This window comes from Pyrus communis, chromosome 16 (genome assembly GCF_963583255.1).
Source record: "Pyrus communis chromosome 16, drPyrComm1.1, whole genome shotgun sequence".
Taxonomy (NCBI): Eukaryota; Viridiplantae; Streptophyta; class Magnoliopsida; order Rosales; family Rosaceae; genus Pyrus; species Pyrus communis.
In genome coordinates this window covers 521,733-543,301 of record NC_084818.1, presented here as the reverse complement: position 1 = coordinate 543,301, position 21,569 = coordinate 521,733, and the positions used below count along the sequence as shown (strand labels likewise).

At 38.0% G+C, this 21,569-nt stretch overlaps 3 protein-coding genes and 1 pseudogene across 3 annotated transcripts; 3 read left to right on the top strand and 1 right to left on the bottom strand.

The window, feature by feature from the left end:
• Positions 1-4,665: 4,665 nt before the first annotated feature.
• Positions 4,666-6,766, bottom strand: LOC137720949 (WAT1-related protein At1g09380-like; annotated as a pseudogene).
• A 2,599-nt stretch (positions 6,767-9,365) lies between these two features.
• Positions 9,366-11,158, top strand: LOC137720038 (large ribosomal subunit protein uL6-like). Its single transcript, XM_068459036.1, has 3 exons — positions 9,366-9,830; positions 10,691-10,813; positions 10,946-11,158. Exons 1-3 carry the CDS (start codon positions 9,456-9,458, stop codon positions 11,030-11,032), a joined length of 585 nt encoding a protein of 194 aa, XP_068315137.1. The 5' UTR covers positions 9,366-9,455; the 3' UTR covers positions 11,033-11,158.
• A 1,993-nt stretch (positions 11,159-13,151) lies between these two features.
• Positions 13,152-15,971, top strand: LOC137720227 (L-type lectin-domain containing receptor kinase VIII.2-like). Its single transcript, XM_068459268.1, has one exon. The coding sequence runs from the start codon at positions 13,277-13,279 to the stop codon at positions 15,320-15,322; it is 2,046 nt and encodes a 681-aa protein (XP_068315369.1). The 5' UTR covers positions 13,152-13,276; the 3' UTR covers positions 15,323-15,971.
• A 309-nt stretch (positions 15,972-16,280) lies between these two features.
• On the top strand, positions 16,281-19,891 carry LOC137720719 (uncharacterized). The gene is made up of 9 exons (XM_068459825.1): positions 16,281-16,780; positions 16,936-17,182; positions 17,274-17,423; positions 17,724-17,781; positions 17,875-17,967; positions 18,161-18,226; positions 18,362-18,453; positions 19,185-19,244; positions 19,352-19,891. Exons 1-9 carry the CDS (start codon positions 16,566-16,568, stop codon positions 19,592-19,594), a joined length of 1,224 nt encoding a protein of 407 aa, XP_068315926.1. The 5' UTR covers positions 16,281-16,565; the 3' UTR covers positions 19,595-19,891.
• Positions 19,892-21,569: the final 1,678 nt, after the last annotated feature.

The following is a 21,569-nucleotide window of genomic DNA, read 5'->3' as shown; positions in this document are numbered from 1 at the left end:
GATGGTAACTGAACGCTATAGCCGACGTGTATTTGTATATACTCTATTGAGAGTGCTTAAATTAGTATCTAATCACGAACATTCTACTAAATTAAGATCTTAGAATCAAAGCGATTACCAAAAATATAGCATATAATGATACGTAAGAGTAATTTTTTTTCTAAATACAAAATGTTTAGAGTGCATAATTATTTTTTCAAGTGTAAATTACAATTACTATTTTTATGGCCAACTATGGAAAATTGATTTCTACCTTATAAAACTATTGCGTTCTTGGAACAATTGGTGGCCCCAAAAAGAGGTGGGAGGCATTACTACGTCTGCGTGATTGAACACATACAGTGATGGATTGGATCGACAACATGTTTGGCAATTGGCATTCGAAAAAAAATATAGAAAACTATGAAAATGACTTGAAAATTTTGAGTTTTAACGATAAGAACAAAATAATTTGGGCTCTTGGTTATTTGGGTTTTTCACACCCAATGGAAGGATAGGTTAGGCTTTAAAACTAGATCCGTTAAAATCCATGGCCTGACCCGGACCTGGACCCGGCTTATTTATTAATTAGTTGTGAACCCTGAAGTTGTTCTAATGATTCTGCGGCTAAGATTTGGCTGCATGTCTCAGGAATAATTTGGGTTGCTTCTGCTGAGTCTTGATATTCTTGCAAGATTCTGCACCACGTATTTCTTAAAGAAGGAAAGCGTAGCAGCAGCCATAGAAGTTTGAGTGATTTAGGCCATCTCCAATCACTTGAAGGAGCGTCAGATAGTTTCTTTTAACCCTGTAGTCTTACAATAAATTATATTTTAATTAATAATGTCAGATCATATTTTATACCATCTTCAACCGATGGGGTTAAAGAGTCATAGGTCAAACATAGTCTTTTGACAAAAACCACGGTTGAAAATTTTTCCCGAAAATCCCAAACCAAACCAAAAAAATCTCGATCCCATATCAAAAAATTCCCAAACCGATAGTAACGAAACTTTTGGGATCCATACTGAACCGATACTGAACCTTTCGGTATGGGACCGAACCAAACCAAAAATATGGAACCAGGAAATTCTGAACCGAACCAAAAATATATATGTATATTTATTTTGGTTTATGCATGTTGAATATTGCATTTAAGTAATTTGAGAGTAGAGTATATTAGAAAGAGAAGTATGAAATTAAGTAGTTTGGAACTTTGTAACGTCAATTTGACTTGGTAAGAATGATTTGAGATTTCAATTGATAAGAAATTTCAAATTGGTAATAGGTAAAAAATCTAAATTTCAATTAATATGAATTTGGGCAACAACATTTTAAGCCAAAAGCCACAAAATCTCAAATTTATGGCCAAAAGCCAAAACGCAATCATGATTCATCCCTTAATACCAAAAATATTTTAGGAATCTCGAAAATTGGGAATACCGAAATTTCGGTTTGTGATTGCTCTTCAAATTTCCGTCCCAAATATTTTTGGTTTGGGATTTGAGATCCCATTTTTGATTTGGGATACCTCCACCCCTACAAAAAACCATCTCCAAGACTCCAACCAAGGGGGTCAAAGAGTCATAAGCCAAATATAATTTATTATTTTAATTGAATTAATATGGTTAATTAAATTAAACTACCATGTTAAAATAAGGTTTTCGGACATATTTTGAGTGTCACTTGTTGTCAAATGAATAAGCCTTCGGATTTCTTATCTTTATATAATCTTAATAATTTTTTGGATAGGATTTCGAGTGACACGTGTCGCTAAAGTGAAAAGTATTGAGAAATGGTGTACGAATGGCTTAGGTATTTCTAGGATTTTAAATTCGTCCAAAAAAATATTCAAATTCCAACGGTAATCTAATGTCAATTAGCCGTTGGCATTCATATGGGTTGAGCTGGAGGGCTGGCAAAATGTCAAGCTTGACATTTTGGCATTGGAGGGTTGACTGGAAATGGCCAGCCCACTGTTCTGATTTACTGGTTTTGGCATGGTGGGGCCCACAAACCCTTTGGCCTAGCCCTTGGTTGGATATTATTTTCATATCATTCCGAACTATTTTTAATCCTATGGCTCTTTGGTTGGGTCGGTTGGAGATGACCTTACCTAACGATTCAACGCATCATATCATTGTTCAACCCTAGAGAGGTTAAAATGAGCATATTATGAAAAAGGTGGATATATGTGATGATGAGTCCATATTATACTGTATATCATACCTTAATCTTAGTTATAATTTATTAGTTATTTTGGTAGAACTTTAATACTTTGTTATGTATTTTTAATGTATGACATTTGAATTCCTCTGAAGCATAAAATGATCAAACAAATGAATTTTGGAGTGATTTTAATTAGAGGATGTTTGTGAGTTTTTCAAGATGATTGTATGAAAATTTCAGATTTTTCTGCCAAGCTGTTTGACCATGGCGAAAAAAAGAAAGCCTAGCACGTAACTTTCCCGAATTGATGTTTTTACACGTTTTGGGTATTTTGAAGGTCAAGATGGTATATTTTGAGGAACATTCCTTCTGAGGATTTGTTGGAGACAACTTAAGATTTCAAAAGAGATATTTTGGGACCAAATTGGAGTTGATTTAGTGGGTCAAAAGTTTTATTTTCTGAGAAATCCGAATTTCAATTTAAATATGAAACCTTTTATTTCCTAGTTATTTTATTCTATTATGTTTCCTAGTTTCTAGAAGACATTTTCTAGGAAGGATTTTATTTTCTAATACTATAAATAAGGCTATTTAGCCATTAGTGTGTAGTGCGCATTCCTGGAGGATGAGGCATCAATTTGGAGAACTTAGCTACGCATTGACGATTTGTATTTCAATGTGTTTTCTATCATTTTTCTATTTCAATAAAAATTCTTTTTATTTTATGGTTATTCGTAACTAATTTCTGTTTGCTAGGGCGATGCCTTGAGCCTTAACATGAATATGTAGTTTTTGTTCAATTGCTTATAATATTATGCATGCATACTTTGAATTATTAATCACTATGTTTAAACTGTCTCTATATCTTAATGCTTAACTACCATTAAGATGTTTAGATAAGTATTGGATGCAATTCGGTTAGAATATCACCAGAGGATTGAGTATTGCTTATAATATGAATGTTTATATTTGATTTGAATGCCATAAACAAATTGCATGCTTGATATGCGTTCTAGCTTGAATGCCACGAGTAGAATATGCATTAGGAAAACCTAACCTTCAAAGTTGCATGTGTAATTCATAAGTGATTGGTAAAATTACATAGGATTGTTAAGATGACGGCGGAACTCTAGTGTCCTTTTATCATTATTTTCTAAGATTGTTCCCTTTCTAATTGGTCTCTTTAATTGTTTTAATTTAATATTCGTTTTTAATATTCTAGGTCATAAAATCAATTTTTTCGAAACTTTGTTTTAAATAGTTAATTAAGAATTAGTTTAAATACAAATTATTCATTGAATCCCCGTAGAAAATGACCTTGCATGAGCATTTTTACTACAACCACCTTATTCTCCTACAAGTATTTTGTGTGATTTTTTAACCCTCTTTGCACATGTACTAAAAATTCTATCAATACGTATGGTTGCTCAATCCAAACATTGACTTGCATAATTTCCCCTTCTTGATTAGATGTCACAGAAAACATCGACTACAAAGCTCTCATTGCCTTCAAGCTCTGCAAAAATATACAAGCTTGTAGTATATTGGTTATTCTAGTGTCTGTTATCATGTTTAAAAGTCAAATTAATTTATCTTGTTATGGTGATCAATCAGGGATTTCATCTTCCGTTAGATCAAGATGATATAGACTTGTGCCTCACTGTTTCTTGTCGCATCTAAAGGTGGTTGAAGTTACTGAATTTGACGGAGATCATGATTCATGAGACACAACGTGCAATAAAGAGTTTACTACTTAATGCGCTTGTCTTGAAGACGTTAGTTATTACACTCCGTAAGTTGCAGAACGAGGACGTTTGGGAAGATTACTTTTTGCAGAACGAGGTCGTTTGCTAGTTTTACGATTGAGCATGTTGGATTTAGGAGATGCTTGATGCTCAAAAGTTTGCACTCAGTTTTATCATACAGATGTTTGAAATTTGAATAGTTGTGCCTTGCTGCCAATCCATTAAAATCTTCACATGATTTTTCATTTGGCGCCTGCTCTATGTTCACAAGTAACAGCAGCTGCATTAACTCATGTCTCACAGTTACTGAATGCCACTACAAATTGTCAACTTCTTGCTGGCTACTCAATAGCTTCGTTCCAAGAATTTTTCTACAGGAGCCATGTATGTCACTGAAGAACACAACGAGAAGAGAGAAAAGAAAGGGCAGCAGAGATGGAATAACAGAATCAGCCTTTCAGCAAGCTTGCCTGAAGATGTTTGTGGTGTTTTTGCAGGTAGTGTGTGTGTGGTCAAGCACAGTAAAGACCCGATTTTTGATATAAGAGAATCGATACGGGAGATGATTCAGTCCGAGGGAGTTTGTGATTGGAATGATATGGAGGAGTTAGTTTACTGTTACATTGCTCTTAACTCATCAGAAGTTCATGAAATTATTAGAGATGCTTTCCTTAGTTTATGTACTAATTAATTTTATTTTGTTGTATGTTGAATCCTTATATAATGTTTTGAGATGCATAAATAGTTTAAGAATACAAAGTCCTACATTAGATAACTGACAAGATAAATTACGATATAGAATGAATTATTCGACTTTTAATAGCGTCAGATGCCCGTCTCTCTTAAATCTTGACATAAATTTAGTTTACTAACCATTTTATTTAAAATTAGTTATAGGAATCGATCTCATTTGAAACAGAATCCTGATATCCCTAGGCTTTTTCTTCTGTGTTTATCACCACTTCCTTCAGCATCTATCAACGCCACCTCCGTGATAGTGAACTGGTCAACAGCTGTCAACTGTGACCCTGTGGCGGCCGGCTCATCGTTTGTTTTTGCCGGTTCTGGCTGAACTTGTGAGTCTGGCAAAGCTGAGGCTTTCCTCTCGTTTCTTTTACCCCACAAAAATGAGTACAGCCCAACTATGATCATAACCATCCCCAACAAGCTGCACAATTTTGAGTTCAAGCAAAGTATTTGATTGACATTTTTGGCGTAATGAAACAAAATTTTGACATACAAAAAATACTTAACAAACCATATGAACCATACGTTCCGGTTCTGATCTCTTCGCCGAGTATGAGAGCTGACGATAAGGCAACCAAAATTAGAGACAATGGGTTGAAGATGGGAGGATACAGAGGTCCTTGGACTGAGATGGCCCATGAAAGTAAGCAGAATGTTGCAGCCGTGTTTAGTGCTCCCTATGCAATTTAATTTGCTTCGTTTAGTATGCAGCTAGCCTACAACTTATCCTATATTTCAACCAAGATAACAAACCAATGCAGCTTACCGAATAAATTATAGTACCGAGTTGCAAATTCCACCCTAACCGCCATGAAGCTGCCCGTCTGTCCATACATAAGCCTATGACTGTTGATTGCACGGCTGCCATGAGGCACATTAACATTGTTGCCCAGTATTTCAGAGGGAATAATTTCAGAAACTTAGCCTGTTGAGAACGATACAAATATCAAACAGGTTTACAATATCGCTAATCACCGTGACAAAAAAAAGAACTTAGTGTCAATTTCGAATACATACTTGGACTATGAACCACGCAGAATAGGACAGGCAGCTACCTGCGAGCATGAAAGTGCCTCGAGTCCAATGAGCATCAGATGTATTTACAGTATATCGATGAGGGTGATTACTGTGCTGGCACATATAAAACGCCTTTCCCTTGTGAAGGCTCGCAGTTATGGCCCCTCCCACGCATACAATTACCCCAAAAGTCTTGATCTTGCCTGCCCTAGTTTGCAGGTTCAGTTTCTCTATGCTACAACCATTCAAACATAAAAATAGAAATATCTTTTTAAACACATCGCTAACAAAAAAGGGGCACACGGAAATAACTTAGGTTGTGGAGTTTCCATCACAATATGTAGATATCTACCGGGTTACGATGGAAAGCACGAAAGTAGCTACCGGAATTAAGTTGAGGAAGTTGGTGGCATATGCAGGCGCGGTGTCCCGAAGGCCGTAGTAATACAATCCCATTGCTATTGTGATACTGCAGTTTGATCAATACATATGAAGAAGGAGTCTACTTTTGTGCAATTTACATTTTGTTGTGATTTGGTTCTTTGGCCATACTTCTAAGGAATGCATTTAATCTTTGAATTTCCACTTTTCAAGTGATTTAAAATAACAAATACCAAACTCTAAGCAAAATCAAACAATACCAAACAAGGCTTACCCAGTTAAGGCATTGACAAAGAGCCAGAACCAAACACACCAACCTAACTTTTTTTCTTTCTTTCTGCAAAAAAATGCCACAAAAAACACTCAGTCTCAGAGTATGCAAAGAAAAAGACACGAGAAATCACAGGAAGAACGTGAGCTAGCAAAGAACAAAAACCTTTCAAGAAAGAAGGCGAAAGGGGCGACACAAACGGCGGCAAAGATGTGCCGGTACGCGAAGAGTGCCAAAATGAAGGTTCCTTCACTCAGTGTAACTTTGGAAAGCAGTTGCATCCCTGTCACAAATATCTGCACCATCAACATGGCCAACACTAGCTGTGACCACTTGAACCATTTTTTCACAAATCCCATTTCCATGCCCGTCTCTCTAGTCTCTTGATAGCTCTCTTGTTTTTAGAAGGCGATAAGTCAGACACGCGGCCTTACCAACTGGCCAATACCTTAACAGCTCTCAATATATCTGATGGTGTCGAACTAGGATGCAAAAGGCCGAAAACACTGCCCGGTATATATAACTTGATCATAAACTACAAAATAGAATGACATATATATTATAAAGTATTGAAACTAATGAAAACATGGGGAATAAGGATATAATGTGTGTTCATTTAAGTATGTAATAAGTCTCTTACAATTTATTAAAAAAATAAAATCCAAGATGAAAGTGATCTATTTTCTATCTAAGTGAGTTATGACCTAGGCGGTCTAGGCAGGTGCCTCAGCAGGTCAAGATGTCATTTCTTTATTTTCAAACTCTTAGACATTAATCACAGCAGTGACCAACCAACTAGCGCTTAGACGGGACCGAGGCTGCACTAGACTGAAAATTTTAAAATAGTGCCTAAACCTAATTAACTCTATGAATGTGATGGATCAAATTAAGATGCAAATGGCTGGATAGACTACCTTGATCAACTGTTCTCAATGACTCACTTTGTATTTGATTGATGATATCAATATATGGAGAGAAGAATCAAACGACAATGCATTAAGTGGGATAATGATTGACTATTTGTATGGTGCGATGATTCCCAAAACACATTGAAAGAGAGAAAGAACGAAAGAAATGAATGGAAATGCACATAGGAAATGGAAATCGAATTAGGTCAGTCTGCGTCCCTCACAGATGGGTACAGATGCCATATACATATTCGTTGTTAGGAACCTCTCTGTGTCAGTCAGTCACAGCCAATGCTACTACGCTCTCAGCCTTTGTACGTCGATGGCTCTTATCAGTGCCCTGCCCTTTTCTGTCACTCTGGGTTGTTAATCATGCAACAAGAATATCGAATACCAAACTATGATAAAACATATCAGTTTTAATGCTTAATCAATAAATCCGACACTTCTCGAGAACAACTATGCAACTAAGACACGTGACGTTGTTTTTTAGTTGGTCACACATTATTATGCAGGAAAGTTCAAACACATTGTATAGAGCTAAGGCTATTATGAGATATCGTCCAGGTAGCTTTTTTTTGAAAATCAAAACATAACACCTGTATTCCTTATTTTCTTCTTTTAATCAATTTGAATTTGATAGCCAGTCCCTAAAAACTAAAGAAATACTTGGAAAAAAAGAACATAAAGAACCATATTCATGCAAAACAAAAAAAAAAATTCACAAATTCAATCTTATAAGTTGGTCAAACTACTAGATATCTTGGAAATTACATAATTAGTTTCGAGGGAATCACGAATGTCTCCTCATATGTGCAATTCTTAATTTCTTATATGAAATGATCCTTCTGGTTGGACCCCACTTAAAGTATATATTTAATCTAAGCCATTGGAAACTCTTTGATTTTCCAGAAGATTTTCGTATCTATTTTCTAGAACGGTGATATTTGCACTCTCATTTTTTTAGCTCTAAATTCATTTTATTTTTTTTCCTTAATTCATTTATAATTTATTTAATATGATGGAAAAAAATTTGATATGCAGCTTAGTCCCTAAAAGTTTTATTCACATTTTATTTTTGTTCCTTAATTCATTTTATTTTTGTTCCTTAATTCTCGATCGCCTTGGCCTCATTAGTGATGGAATTAGTGATGGCTAAAACCTCTAATTTGTTCACACAAACTCACTCACTAACTTTTCATGAACACTATTTTAATTCAATTCAAATGACACTATTTTACATAAAAACGATACCTTCAATGTTTTTGGCTATAAATTAATGGTGAAGGTCAGTTTATGTAAAAAAAATGACACATGTCATGTGAAGAAGTGAAAATGTCTAAATACAAAAATTAGTGCCAAAGTTGTTAGAATTTATCTTATTTAAATTTCTATCAATGAGATACAATGAGCTCTCGCTAAAGTTTTGATTGCGTTTCACAGAAAAACATGAAACTGCTAATGAATCAAGGAAGCATGGGTTCTTTTTCAAAAAAGTTTCAATAATTTTCTTTTTTCGCAAGTAAAAGTTTCGAGAAGCCAATCCCAAATAAGTCGTAAATAATTATACTATTTTGGAAGAGCCCAAAACCTTTACCACTTGAACCTAATCAATCTACACACCAATTTTCTTGGGAATTTTAATAAAATACTTTCGGTATTATTCACTTTTAACGAAAACGATATTTTTACTGTAAAAAGTCACTACTGGTACTATTCACTTACAACACATTTTTGTCATTTTGATTAAAACTCAAAGTTTTCGAATCATTTTCATTAGTTTTCATTTTTCTTAACTTAACAGGCCCACCTTGTCCCCTTTGATCTATGGTGGCAGCTGTAGGGGTCACACTTGAACCCGGTTCTAGTGTCTTTCTCCATATCCCCTTCACTGCTTGTTTTTTTATTGCTTTGGTGCTTGTTGGCCCTGGTGTAGGCTTTCCTTGTATTTCTCTGACATCTTTGTCTTGGTAATACATTTCTAGTTTCCAAAAAAAAAACTTGACAGGCCCAGCTTGTACTATAATTTAAAAATAAAGCCCAAGTCGATATCACCTTCATTCTATGAGCTACGACCGGCCCGGCCCATACAAGAATAAGTCCTAGGGTTTAACATTCTTATTTATACATTTGACAAGAGGTTAGGGTTTCCTGCCTCGCCCAAATCACACTCACACACCAACCGGAGCCGCAGAGCGAGAGAGAGAGAGAGAGAGATAAACAACCGGAGCAGCGGAGATGAAGACCATCCTCTCCTCCGAGACCATGGACATCCCCGACGGTGTCAAGATCAAGGTCCACGCCAAGATGATCGAAGTCGAAGGTCCTCGCGGGAAGCTTATCCGCAACTTCAAGCACTTGAACTTGGACTTTCAGCTCGTCACCGACGAGGAGACCGGAAAGCGGAAGCTGAAGGTCGAGGCCTGGTTCGGCACCCGCAAAACCAGCGCCGCCATCCGCACCGCCCTCTCCCACGTCGGAAATCTCATCACCGGAGTCACCAAGGGGTACCGCTACAAGATGCGTTTCGTGTATGCTCATTTTCCCATCAATGCCTCCATCACTAATGAGGCCAAGGCGATCGAGATCCGTAACTTTTTGGGTGAAAAGAAGGTACCTTTTTGCACCCTTTTGCCAGATTTTAACTGGGTTTGATTTGTTTTTGTGGTTATTGGAGTTTGATTGTTTGTTGTGCATTTTGGGTTTTTATGTGCTCGATGATTTGTCGCAACTATTTGAACTGTGAAAGTTGATTTTGTATGTGAGATTTCATTACGATTTTAGGCTGAGATTTATGATTATTTTCCTGTAGATATTGTCGAATTGCACTAACTGTGGTGATAGTATGCTTTTTATTTCGGGTTTGAGTTTAGATTGGGCATGCTTGTCGTGATTACTTAATTTTTGTTCGACTGAATGCTTGGTTGCGTGTTGTGCCTAAGGCAACATTAGATATTGTAGTCCTCACTGTTATTGGTGTAATTTAGTTCTTGAAGATGGCATATGTAATGTAGTCCCTGACTATAGCATATCGACATTTTCCATGGCAATCGACACCAAAAGAATGAATCTTTCCTATCGTTGTTGTAGAAATATGTCCGTTTCTGGTTATTGCTTGATTCGTGTTTTATGTTAAGTCCACAGGGTAGTAGCCCGTATTCTTAATTTAGGTCCAATTAGGTTTTTAACATTTACATTCATTTTTCTGCTAGACTTTGGTGATTTTCGCCCTCTTTGAATGCAATAAGGTGTTGGCAATTATTTCATGGGAATATAAAGAGCCAAATGACATGGTTATGAGAAATGAAAAGTTTGTGTCTGATTGCAAGATCGCGGTTGTATATTATTAATGAATATGTCATAGGTTAGGTTAAACTATTTTTACCTTTTAAACATGAAACAACTTTTAGTATTTGGTAATGTTGTGCTTTCTAGTCTATTTGTCTCGATGATTTGTGTGCTTGCTCAATCAGGTGAGAAAGGTGGATATGCTTGATGGTGTTTCCATCACCCGATCTGAGAAGGTCAAGGATGAGCTGATCTTGGATGGAAATGATATCGAGCTTGTTTCTCGGTCTTGTGCCCTGATCAACCAGGTCCCCTCCTCTCTCCCCACTCTATTGATCTAGTTTTTATCTCTCCCTCTCTCTCTATGCAGATGCAATATTTATCATGTATAATGCTGTGCTCACTTGCTGATACCTTACATATTGTATTTGTTTCGACAGAAATGCCATGTCAAGAACAAGGATATCAGGAAGTTTCTTGATGGTATCTATGTGAGCGAGAGGGGAACCATCCTTACAGATGAATGAAGTGTGTTTGTTTTGCGTACTTTCTGAATGTAGTTTAATTTCTTCATCGAATTGGCTAGTTATTCCTTTTGTTCGAGAGTTCATGTGGACGACTTTTATAAGTTTGGTTGAATTTGGATTCGATAATTTTGTGTTCAAAAGTAATATTTCATTAGGTTTTGGTTTTCTGTTGGACCTAAATATATTGGGTGATAACTTTTGTTCCTACTACTCAATTGTCATTAGCTATTTGGATGTTCTGATATCCCCCTTTTGGTACTCCGACCCCTTCCTCGGCGCTATATTGAAGTCCAATGTGATGTACAAAGCATGAACTTATCGACGAGCTCACAGAACCGAGCCCTCTGTAAGTTCTCAATCACGGGACCTCTCCACATACACCACCCGACCATCTTCATTTGGTAAATTTAGGTTTGGTAAACTTATTGAATCTAAATTTTTGTTTTTGAAACTAGTGAGTACTAATGGCCATTCGTCGAGAAGATCAGCTGTATTACAAGATTTGAAAGTCATTGATGAATGATTACCGACGATGTCTTACAATTAAATTGAGAATGATTTCTCAATTACTGTAGTATTCTATTTCAATTAAATTAGGGTTAGATCGAGACATCAAGTGATGATGAATTTGTTCCGTATAAGCAACTCTCCACGAAAGAATGTCCCAAAATCGAAATATTTGTCGGACTTCACCCTTCCTCTTGATGCCAAAAAAAAGAAAGCATGCACTAATTAGTTATGCCTAATCCTCTTGATGCCAAAAAACGAAAGCATGCCCTAATTAGTTATGCCTAATCAAAATATTTAGATGAATTATTGGTGCTATTATTTACTATACGTATATGCGCTGTGCACTAATTAGTTATGCCTCGTTGATGATATTTCGTTTGTTTTATTGCTGATATGGTTTGGCGGTCTACAACAACGCGACAAAGAACAAAAAAAGAACGGTGGTGTTACTCATCCATCTCATTTTATCTCACACGCTTCGTTAATTTTCGTCATTTGATTATTTTATATTTATTGGATCTGATGACCGATGATTGAGAGGTATGCATAAGATAAAAAGAGAGTGCGAATAACACCACCCAAAAAGAAATGAAAGAAAAATTGGTGGCTGTGGAAGGAAGTCTGAGTAGAGGGAAAGAACATAATTAAGCACCGTGAATTAAGAAGTATAAAACAAATGAAGAAAAATTGGTGGCTGTGGAAGGAAGTCTGAGTAGAGGGAAAAGAACATAATTGAGCACCGTGAATTAAGAAGTATGCAAAAGATAAAAAGAGAGTGCAAAGAGCACCCAAAAACAAATGAAAGAAAAATTGGTGGCTGTGGAAGGAAGTCTGAGTAGAGGGAAAATAACATAACTAAGCACATCACATCCATGGACCCAAAAGCCATCTCCATCGTAGCTGAAAAATTCTAGGTAGAAATGTCTCACCGCGATCAAAAAATAACTTCTTTTTTTTTTTTTTTTTTTTAATATTCTCATAGATCCACTTGATTAACTATCATAATATTTCTCCATTTAGCCAAAGACAACTCTAGAATTATATAGGTTAGTTCGGAATTGCAATTAAAATGATTACAAGTGCTTTTAGAATATATTTTTTTTTATTTCAAAAGCACTTAATGTACTTCTTACAAGAAGTATCAGTTATTTGTTTCTTACATGAAGCTCTAAAGTGTTTTTTCAAAATTCACTTTCATTTTTACTAAAAATTGGTTCCAAAAAAGTTTTCAGTCATTTTAAAAATACTTTCAAATGAGTCTAGTTATAGAATAAGATGTGATATATATATAAAATAGCTATCATAATCCCACCACCCATTGATTGCTGTAGATTAATTTGGTAGTTTAATAGATCAAGGCACAATTTCGAAATTTGAACTTATCTAACGATAATTAATGAGAATGATCATCACCGTAAAAATGCACCACGATGCGTCTTAATCAATTAGATTAACTTGTTTGCTTTTGTATCTTACCCGCATATTTGCCAGTATCCGTCAATGATCAATCAATAATTAAACGAATAAAAAAGCCACCCATGTAGGCCTCCAATGTCCTTACGTACTTATCACAATAAGTACCACTTCAAGCTTGTCCACCCAAATATTTCACTCACTTGTCTTCACTCTTTTAATAGAGACGTGCTCGACCGAAGATTCCAACTTCGTGAGACGATTTCCGGGGACGTTCTGCACGGAGGAAATTTGTTGGAATTCTTCTTCGCCGCCGCGGAAATGGGTTGCTGCACCTACAAGTACTACTTCTTGTGGTTGACATGCTCGGCTTATCTTGTTCTTGTTCAAGGTAGGGAGAAGAAGCACCATTTTAATGGACCTGTTGTTAACGTGACGAAGCATCTCAATTTCCAAGATTTTAACTTTGTCAAAAACCCCAGAGTTTTGGAAGATGTAAGGCTCCTAGGCAGTGCCAAAATCTCAAGCTCATCGTCAGCCATACAAATCCCCGATGATCATGATCAGTACTCCGACGTCAACGGCAGCGATGATATCCATCATCTAAGACAGCAAGCAGGCCGAGCCCTCTACTCCTCTCCCATCCGACTCCTCGACCCTCACACTCAATCGCCTGCTTCTTTTCAAACAACATTTTCTTTCCAATTCCACAACGGTTCCAATTTAAACGCTTCTGATCATGGTGGTAGTGGCCTCACCTTCATCATTGTCCCTGACGAGTTCACTGTCGGAAGGCCTGGCCCGTGGCTCGCCATGCTTAACGACGCTTGTGAAGATGATTACAAGGCGGTTGCAGTCGAGTTTGACACCCGTCTCAACCCTGAATTCGGAGACCCGAATGACAACCATGTTGGAATCAACTTGGGAACAATTGTCTCCACCGAAACAATTAACGCATCGGAAGTTGGTGTATTTCTCAACGACGGCTCAGTCCACCGAGCGTGGATTAGCTACGATGGTCCGAACCGTTGGATGGAAATTCGTTTGGGATCAGACGACAGTACTAATCACCCGCCACGAAAACCAATCTTCTCTGGCCCTCTTGATCTCTCACCATTTCTCAACGAGTACATGTTTGTCGGATTCTCTGCTTCAACAGGGAACCACACGCAAATCCACACCGTCCTCTCGTGGAATTTCACCTCCACTAGTCAAGCTTTTCTCTGGATGCCGTCGATGGAAGCGTGCGAGAGTAACATAATTGTGACTGGCAGAGGAAGTAGTGCCGCGAGCGCTGAGCCTCGCGGCACTTTCTTAATCTTCATTGCTGTGGTGGTTTTGGCTCTGGCTGTGGTGGCTAGTCTGTACTATAGCGGCAGGCGCAAAACCGCCGGAATATCAGACACTCCTGTTGTGTTGCCGGAGAAGAAGCAGAGACCGAGGCCTCCGAACAAGCCTCGATACTTCACAATCTGCGAAATTTCCTTGGCCACTCGGTCCTTCAGCGAGTACGAAATTCTTGGTAGCAGCGAAAGAGGCGTGTACTATAGAGGGAAGCTTTTGAATGGTTGTCAGGTGGCTGTGAAGCGGTTTTCTTCTCTGTTTTTGAGCTCGGAAGGGCTAGATAGGCGGAGACTTTTCAAGGAAATAAAGGGGATTAGCCGGGTTAGGCATCCGAATCTGGTTCCAATCCGAGGGTGGTGTCACGACAAGAAGGAAACCATGGTTGTGTATGAGTTTTTCCCAAATGGAAGCCTTGATAAATGGTTGTTTGGGGTGGGGGTGCTTCCGTGGACGCGGCGGTTCAAGGTTGTGAAAGATGTGGCTGACGCCCTCAGTTTCTTGCACTCCAAACAATTATCCCACAAGAACTTGAAGACAACTAGTGTCTTTCTTGACGTCAGTTTCCGGGCTGTTTTAGGCGATTTCGGGTTTGTGCTAAGTGGTGCAGAATCAAGAAGGTTTGAGTCCGCAGTGAGCCAAAGTGCGGATGTTTTCGAGTTTGGTCTGTTTGTGTTGGAAGTGGTCGGTGGGAGACGGCGATTGGAGGCGGATTCGGGGCCAGTAGAGGAGAGGGATCTGTTGGATTTTGCATGGAGAATGCATGAGATTGATGAGAGGGTGAGGGTAGTGGATAAGAGGATGGGCACTGTGATAAATTTGGAGCAAGCAATTAGGGTTATGCAAATAGGGTTGCTCTGCACTTTGAATGTGACCAAAGGTAGGCCTTGTATGGAGGAAGTGGTGGAGTTTCTTTGCATGGAGAGACAAATCCCCGAGTTGCCACCCAGTCGGCCGGTTTCTCTCTTCCCTTACAGCAGCACCGGCGCCCTTTGCACCGGTTATTCCTGTGCTTCTTTCAAATGAAATTGGAAATGTGAATCCAATTAGCAATATTATGTGCTTCATTCCTGTATGCAGTCAATATGTTTTGTAAGGGACACACAATTGCAATTGGCACAAAAGCGAGGGCAGTGGCGTTCTAGGATTCACACAACCGACCGTATTTAATGGGCTAAGACTTGGTTGTTGTTGTTGTTATAATTGCTGGTCTATTAGTATGGATGTGAAATGATGTGCTAATTAGATTTTTGAGTTTGGAAGAGTTGAGCTGCGACGTGCAATCTCAACCAGTGCCAATAGCCCATCTTGAGCAATAAGTTGGTAAGATGATACCGTAATTGGAGAGATATCGATAGTGTAACAGTATATGATTGATTTAAGATATCATTACCGTTGTATCTTTTACTAGTCCTCTATTTCCCCCTTCTTCCTCCTCCTTCGTTCCCCCACCCTTTAACAGTTACCCTCTTCCCCACAAAGTTCTCAATCAATGCTCCAACACGTTTCATCGGCTCTCCACTTTCCCTGTTTTGATCATTAACAAGCATTCTATCACTATTTTTTTTTAAACTTGTTCTCTATTGTTGCAGACTAGGTTTTGCTTGTTAATTTAAATTTTTTGCTGCAATCGGTTGTATTATATAATTATTGAAGTAACAAAGCTTAGTCCTCACGAAACTCTCGATCAACGCTCTTACACGATTTAGGCTTTGCTACAAGCGTTGATTGAGAGCTTCGTGTGGAAGACCCGTCCAACGAAGCCAGCCTAACATTGATGATTAAACGAGAAGAAGTACTAATGACACTCTTTTAAAAGTGAGATTTTTTATGAATTTTCTATCACATCATATTTTAATGTTATTTCCGTAATAACAATATAAAATACTGTGTTAAAAACGTAAGATGACATAATATATAAAAAGTACCACATTGAGAAATTCCGGTAACATTTCTCTTAGACAAAACATAAGATTGGGATAAATCGTGTTGGTAATAGTAATACCGTTGGCCAAGCAAATTTTCAGGTAAATACCGCAAGTAATTACATGTCAAAACGAAAAGTAAACAAAATAAAATGAGAAGAAAATAGCGGAATTGTTCTTGGAGAGCAAGAAAATAAGAAAGCTGGGAGAGAGTGGCTAGATTTGATTCTCCAACAAGACAACAAGGGCTTTATAAAACCCTTAGCCTTCGTCTTCGTCTTCGCCTCTGTAAAAGCCTCCATTCAAATTCTTCCGCCACTGAAATCCGCCCAAGAGACAAGAAGATGAGTATGTTCAAGCTCAATTCCCTCAACTCGCTGCGAGCTCTGAGGCACCTCCACGCTTCCCAATCCGCCGGCGTCAGAGCGCTCACCACCTGCTCGTCATTAATCCTCAAACAGTCGAACCCACTTCTCTCCCCCTCTCCGTCGCCGTCTCCCTTCGCACCGTCGCACAATCTGCTCGCCATTCGGAACTACCGGAGCAGCCGCGATCTCAGGTAATTTGCTCTCCTGTGTGTATTGGGTTGGTGGGTTATTGGTAATCTGAAATGACTTGCAGATTTGATTTGGGGTTTGCGTGTTTGTGGTTTTTGAAATCATGGGTTCGTGGAGTTTGTGCGTCTGAGTGAGTTATTTCGGGTTGTATGTGTAGAAACTATGGGATTACGCCTCCCAAGAATTGGGGCATTCGGATTGTGCCTGAGAAGAAGGCCTTTGTGATTGAGCGGTTCGGAAAGTATGTCAAGACTCTGCCTTCTGGAATCCATTTCTTGATTCCGTTTGTGGATAGAATAGCTTATGTGCATTCACTGAAAGAAGAGGTCATCAATGTTCCTGACCAGTCTGCCATTACCAAAGACAATGTCGCCCTTATGATTGATGGTGTGCTTTACGTCAGGGTAATATCACATTCTCGAATTGGGTTTGTGTGTATGTTTCTTTACTGGGTTCCTGAGAGCTTCTTTTCGATTATTTCTTGTGCGGGTGCAGATTGTGGATCCTATGCTGGCCTCCTATGGAGTTGACGATCCTATTAATGCAGCTATTCAGCTTGCACAGACTACCATGCGTATTGCTATCGGGAAAATCACCCTTGACAAGACATTTGAGGAAAGGGAATCCCTCAATGATGAGATAGTGGTATGTTTATCTCCTTTTTTTGCTTCTAATAACTGTAAAGATTAATACTCTGGAAATGAATCATTCTTCTTGTTTGGAGTAATAATTTTGGTTTGGTCTCTGAGAAGAGTGTTTTGTCCTGTATTTTTATGATATTTCTGTGATAATTTTCTGGTAACAAGAAAATGTTTGATGGGTCATGGGGGTATGCCTTCACACTTGTCTATTTAAATATTGTTTCAGCAGCTTTAATGAAACCTCATTTTCTTTGTAAGCTAACATTTTAGGTTAAGAAATAATATGAGTGGCATCATTTTGCAGACAGTTCTCAACAAGGCTGCGTCAGCTTGGGGGTTGGAGTGCCTCCGCTATGAAATCAGTAAGAGATCCCTTTGCTGGTTTTTCTTCTGATACTCTTTGTCATCTTCTTCAGAGATGTTTTCTAACTGCTTGACCGTTCATACTTGTTTAGAGGACATAACTCCTCCTCGTGCGGTGAGGGAATCTATGGAGATGCAAGCAGAAGCAGAACGCAAAAAGAGAGCTCAAATTCTTGAGTCTGAGGGTAAGGAACTCCATGTCTATTTGATATTTCAATTATACATGTCAGTGAAATGCTATAGTTAAGCCCAATGATTGCAAACAGATGATGGCATTCTCTTTTAATTTCTGGTTTTCCTTTACCTGAAGTATTTTCAGTCACTTTATAAAATAGAAATATGCGCTGGCAGAGACTGATGTTTTCTAATCTTTTACAGGAGAAAGGCAGGCCAACATAAATATTGCAGATGGAAAGAAGAGTGCTATAATTTTAGCAGCAGAAGGTAGATACAGTTCTTTGAAATAATTCAGTCCCAGTAGTATACAATATTGTGGACTAATTTGATGTTCATGGTCCTTTAGTCGCATAGATTTGACACAAACATTCTTCCACTGAATTCCGCATTCTCATTTTACAGGAGAAGCGCAATCCATTCTTGCTAAAGCGAATGCAACATCTCGAGGAATTTCCCTTGTGTCAAAGACTCTCAAGGAAAGTGGGGGTGCAGAGGTGAGGTTCTTCAATTCCCTTCATTGTGCTTCTTATGAAACCATCAATGCATTTGAATATTCAAGCTGGGATACTTCACCTTCAGCTACAAGTAGTGTTAATGTTTGTTAAAAGGTGTATAATTGGAAAATTCATTTTTCTTCATGAGAAACTTTTGACATCTTAATGCAGCAATCGCAAAACTTTCGTATGTATTACACATTCACATTCCCACCTTTGCAGACCTTTCAACCCTCCATGACTGTTAGCGAGATATTTTGCATGTCCAACACATTACACTTGTCAGCCACTACAATGATTACACTGTTATTTTGCTTATGTTTCATCTAAAAATATGTGACATCGTATGGTTTCCCCTCCTGCATCTTGTCAAATAGGCCTACTATTAGTTGGGAAGAATATTGCTAAACTCGGGCTCTTTATCTTAGTTATTGAAATTTTGGGGGAGATGATGCATTCTTTTTGCCAATACTTCATTCTGTTCAACCTGTTTGTTTGTTCATTCTTATAAGGAAAAACTCTTGGCTCTTTAACTGCTCGCTGTTTTTCCTTGTTCACTCTGATCTACTGTTTTTGCTCATCCCCCGTAAAACCTTTCTGCATCGCCTCTTCTGGAGCCAAGAGTTTTTCCTTACAAGCAAGGATCATGTGATGCATAGATTTTAGAAACTCCCTGTTGCGTGCTTTGTATCTGTGGAGGAAAGCAGCTAATATTAAGGTCTGATTTGCAGGCAGCTGCTTTGAAAATTGCTGAGCAGTATGTTGATGCCTTTGGTAATATCGCGAAACAGGTGAAAACCAAACCTTCTAACTTTGGTCAACATATATGCTACGTCTAGTGATTGCTTAATTGATTAATAAAGTATTCTGCCTTCTTTTTCCGTGAACGGTTTTGCAGGGCACAACAGTGTTGCTTCCTAGTGCTTCAAATAATCCTGCTGGCATGATATCTCAAGCCTTAAGTATCTACAAAAGCTTGGTTAACAATCCTTCCACCCTTGGATCAACTGGAGGCACGCACAGTGATGATGCTTCCTCAGGAGGATCTGATCACGGTGTTCGAATGATCGAGGAGACAAAGAATCAAGATAATGCGAAGGAATCAGGATTTTCGCTTCAGAACCGCAAAAAAGGAGCATAGAGTTTGACTTCTCTCAGTTGTTTGCCAATTCAACCAGTTACTGAGTTCTTTCACACTAGACATTTTTCATCGTAGGATGCTTCATTGTTGTTTTAGCCGGAAGGTAGGACGTGTCCACTTAATATGAGCTGTGATTAACTAAAAGGGTGTCTAAATGTTTGCAATGAGAATGACAGATGCCAAATCATATAAGGGAACTGAAAATTTTTGGGTTGGAACTCATTATTTTGCATATTGTCCTTTCACCTAGTTTAATGGTGAACGTTTAAGGTTTTCCTTTGGGCCATTGGGTTCCGGAGCCCCCCACACCCCTACTTCGTAGAGTTTCAAGATTGATTTGGACATGTGTTTCTTGCAGGAAAACACTTAAAATATCTTTTCAAGATTCACTAGGATTTATACTAAAGATTGGTTTCAAAAATATTTTTACCAAAAACAATTCCAATCATTTCAAAAGCACTTTCAAACGAGTTTTTAATCACTCAAAGCGACACTTGAGTAGTTCTTGAGAGGGGCCTCGTGGGGGTCTGAGTGCCGCTTGAGGGCATCGAGAGGGCTCAAGCACTTTCAAACGAGTTTTAGATTTCGACTCGATACTTGATGTGTTTGTCTGATCTTGTCGTAGATTAGAATCTACTTCCAAAAACTACGGTAGAAAATGGTGTTCAACATCACCATTTGGCATGTGCGTTTGCATTTGAAGGTTATGTCGGATTGAGATCACCTCCGGATCTCAGCTTGCAGAGCCAATCTTGTCTACAGGAAAAAAAAATAGAAGAATGAGATCTTTTGGTCAGTTAACTCCGCAGACTGGGATCTGGATATGTCAACACAAATTTAAATTTTTATGTGTCATATGCCAAACAAGTTCAAAACAACAAGCCACTCTTACTTAACAATTACTCCCTTAGGTTTGGGGAAAAAAATACAATTATTCAATGGGTAAATGTTAGGGAGACATTTGGTTTTGAAAATTTAGTCTTCTTAGCATTATTCTTACTCGATTATATGGGCCTGCAAATTAGACATAAACGAAGTTTAATTAATTATTGAATCATTTGATGTTATGAAAAACAAAAGACAAGGATTATACGTTGCTGATGTGAGCTTAAGTTAGTTACGATATTGTTTTCGCTTTTTACCCAACTTCGAGTCGTGCTCCTAATAATAAAGAATACACCGCTTTTGAGAAAAGATTTTTTTGTATGTTGAGAACACAGTCTGATATACTAAGTGTAATAATACAATTAGTCAGAAATTTAAAAAAAAAAATTTATTACATTTGATGTACCAAGCTTAGTTTCTATCACACTAAATTTTTTTTTGCTAATGTCTTTAATTTAGTAGCACTCGTACCGTCTAAGTTGTTTTTGTGTTCTTCATACTTTGTCTCTGTTTTCTTGCACCATGAATCAAGGAGAGTGTGGCATGGACATATGGTTTTTCCCACATAGGAATTAAAAATACAAGATTCCTTTCCACTAATATAGGATTCTAACAAATGATACCGATTCCCTGAATTTAAATGAAATTCAAATTGAAGTAACATATTATTTTTTATGCATATTCAAATCCCGTCCCGCCGGGATTAAGGTTTTATAATCCGACCTTTCTCCCACACCGGGTTTGGTTTCTGAAAACCCAGAAAATGCCTCGACTCCAGAAATTGTCATTTGCTATGCAATTCGTCCAATCCCAGGGTCCTTGTCCGATTTGACCCTTGCAATTAGTCCCGGACAAATATCATCCCGAGCTAAATCCATCTGCTAATCACAACCACATGTCAGTTCATCACACCATTTATCCGTAGTTTTATTGCTTTCCACACTCCACTCAAATCCCGCTTCTAGTAAATTAGATTAGTTTAGAATATCGTTCGAACAAAAAAAAAAACCGATTTCCCAAATTCCATTTGGCTTTGGCATCCAAAAGGAAGAACTTCATAATCAAATTCTCAAAAAGTCGTTAAATTTAT

Bases quoted from the DNA above. Each gene is read 5' to 3' on its own strand.
- LOC137720038 (XM_068459036.1), top strand. From the start codon at position 9,456: ATGAAGACCATCCTCTCCTCCGAGACCATGGACATCCCCGACGGTGTC. The intron at 9,831-10,690 runs GTACCTTTTTGC...TTGCTCAATCAG, and splicing joins ACTTTTTGGGTGAAAAGAAG to GTGAGAAAGGTGGATATGCT. The intron at 10,814-10,945 runs GTCCCCTCCTCT...TTGTTTCGACAG, and splicing joins CTTGTGCCCTGATCAACCAG to AAATGCCATGTCAAGAACAA.
- LOC137720719 (XM_068459825.1), top strand. From the start codon at position 16,566: ATGAGTATGTTCAAGCTCAATTCCCTCAACTCGCTGCGAGCTCTGAGG. The intron at 17,424-17,723 runs GTATGTTTATCT...ATCATTTTGCAG, and splicing joins CCCTCAATGATGAGATAGTG to ACAGTTCTCAACAAGGCTGC. The intron at 18,454-19,184 runs GTGAGGTTCTTC...TCTGATTTGCAG, and splicing joins AGGAAAGTGGGGGTGCAGAG to GCAGCTGCTTTGAAAATTGC.
- LOC137720227 (XM_068459268.1), top strand. From the start codon at position 13,277: ATGGGTTGCTGCACCTACAAGTACTACTTCTTGTGGTTGACATGCTCG.